This window comes from Penaeus monodon, chromosome 22 (assembly GCF_015228065.2).
Source record: "Penaeus monodon isolate SGIC_2016 chromosome 22, NSTDA_Pmon_1, whole genome shotgun sequence".
NCBI classification, from domain to species: Eukaryota; Metazoa; Arthropoda; class Malacostraca; order Decapoda; family Penaeidae; genus Penaeus; species Penaeus monodon.
Genome location: NC_051407.1, coordinates 8,847,493 through 8,847,723, shown reverse-complemented (window position 1 = coordinate 8,847,723; position 231 = coordinate 8,847,493). Strand labels below are relative to the sequence as shown.

General features: G+C 51.1%; 1 protein-coding gene across 1 annotated transcript in view; it reads left to right on the top strand.

Moving 5' to 3' along the window:
* LOC119586917 (carbohydrate sulfotransferase 11-like) overlaps positions 1-231 on the top strand; it is a 31,931-nt gene that overhangs the window by 11,638 nt on the left and 20,062 nt on the right. Inside the window, exon 2 of the mRNA XM_037935648.1 lies at positions 46-203. Within this exon, the coding sequence (XP_037791576.1) occupies positions 46-203 (158 nt within the window). The remainder of the gene's footprint in view (positions 1-45; positions 204-231) is intronic.

Here is a 231-nt window from a genome sequence, read left to right as displayed (position 1 = left end):
CTACCAACAAATCACATAACCCCCCTCCCCCCTCCTCCCCACCAGAACGAAGCAATGATGCGAGAGGAACACAAGCAAAGGAGCCAGACCGCCCACGCAGTATGTGAGAAATACGATGTTTATATGGGACAAGACGATTACATAAGGAAGTCAACACAGCACGGTGAACAGCTGCAGTACTCGGACTGGTTCACGCTCAAACGGTAAAGCACTGAGTGAGGAAGTTGCGTG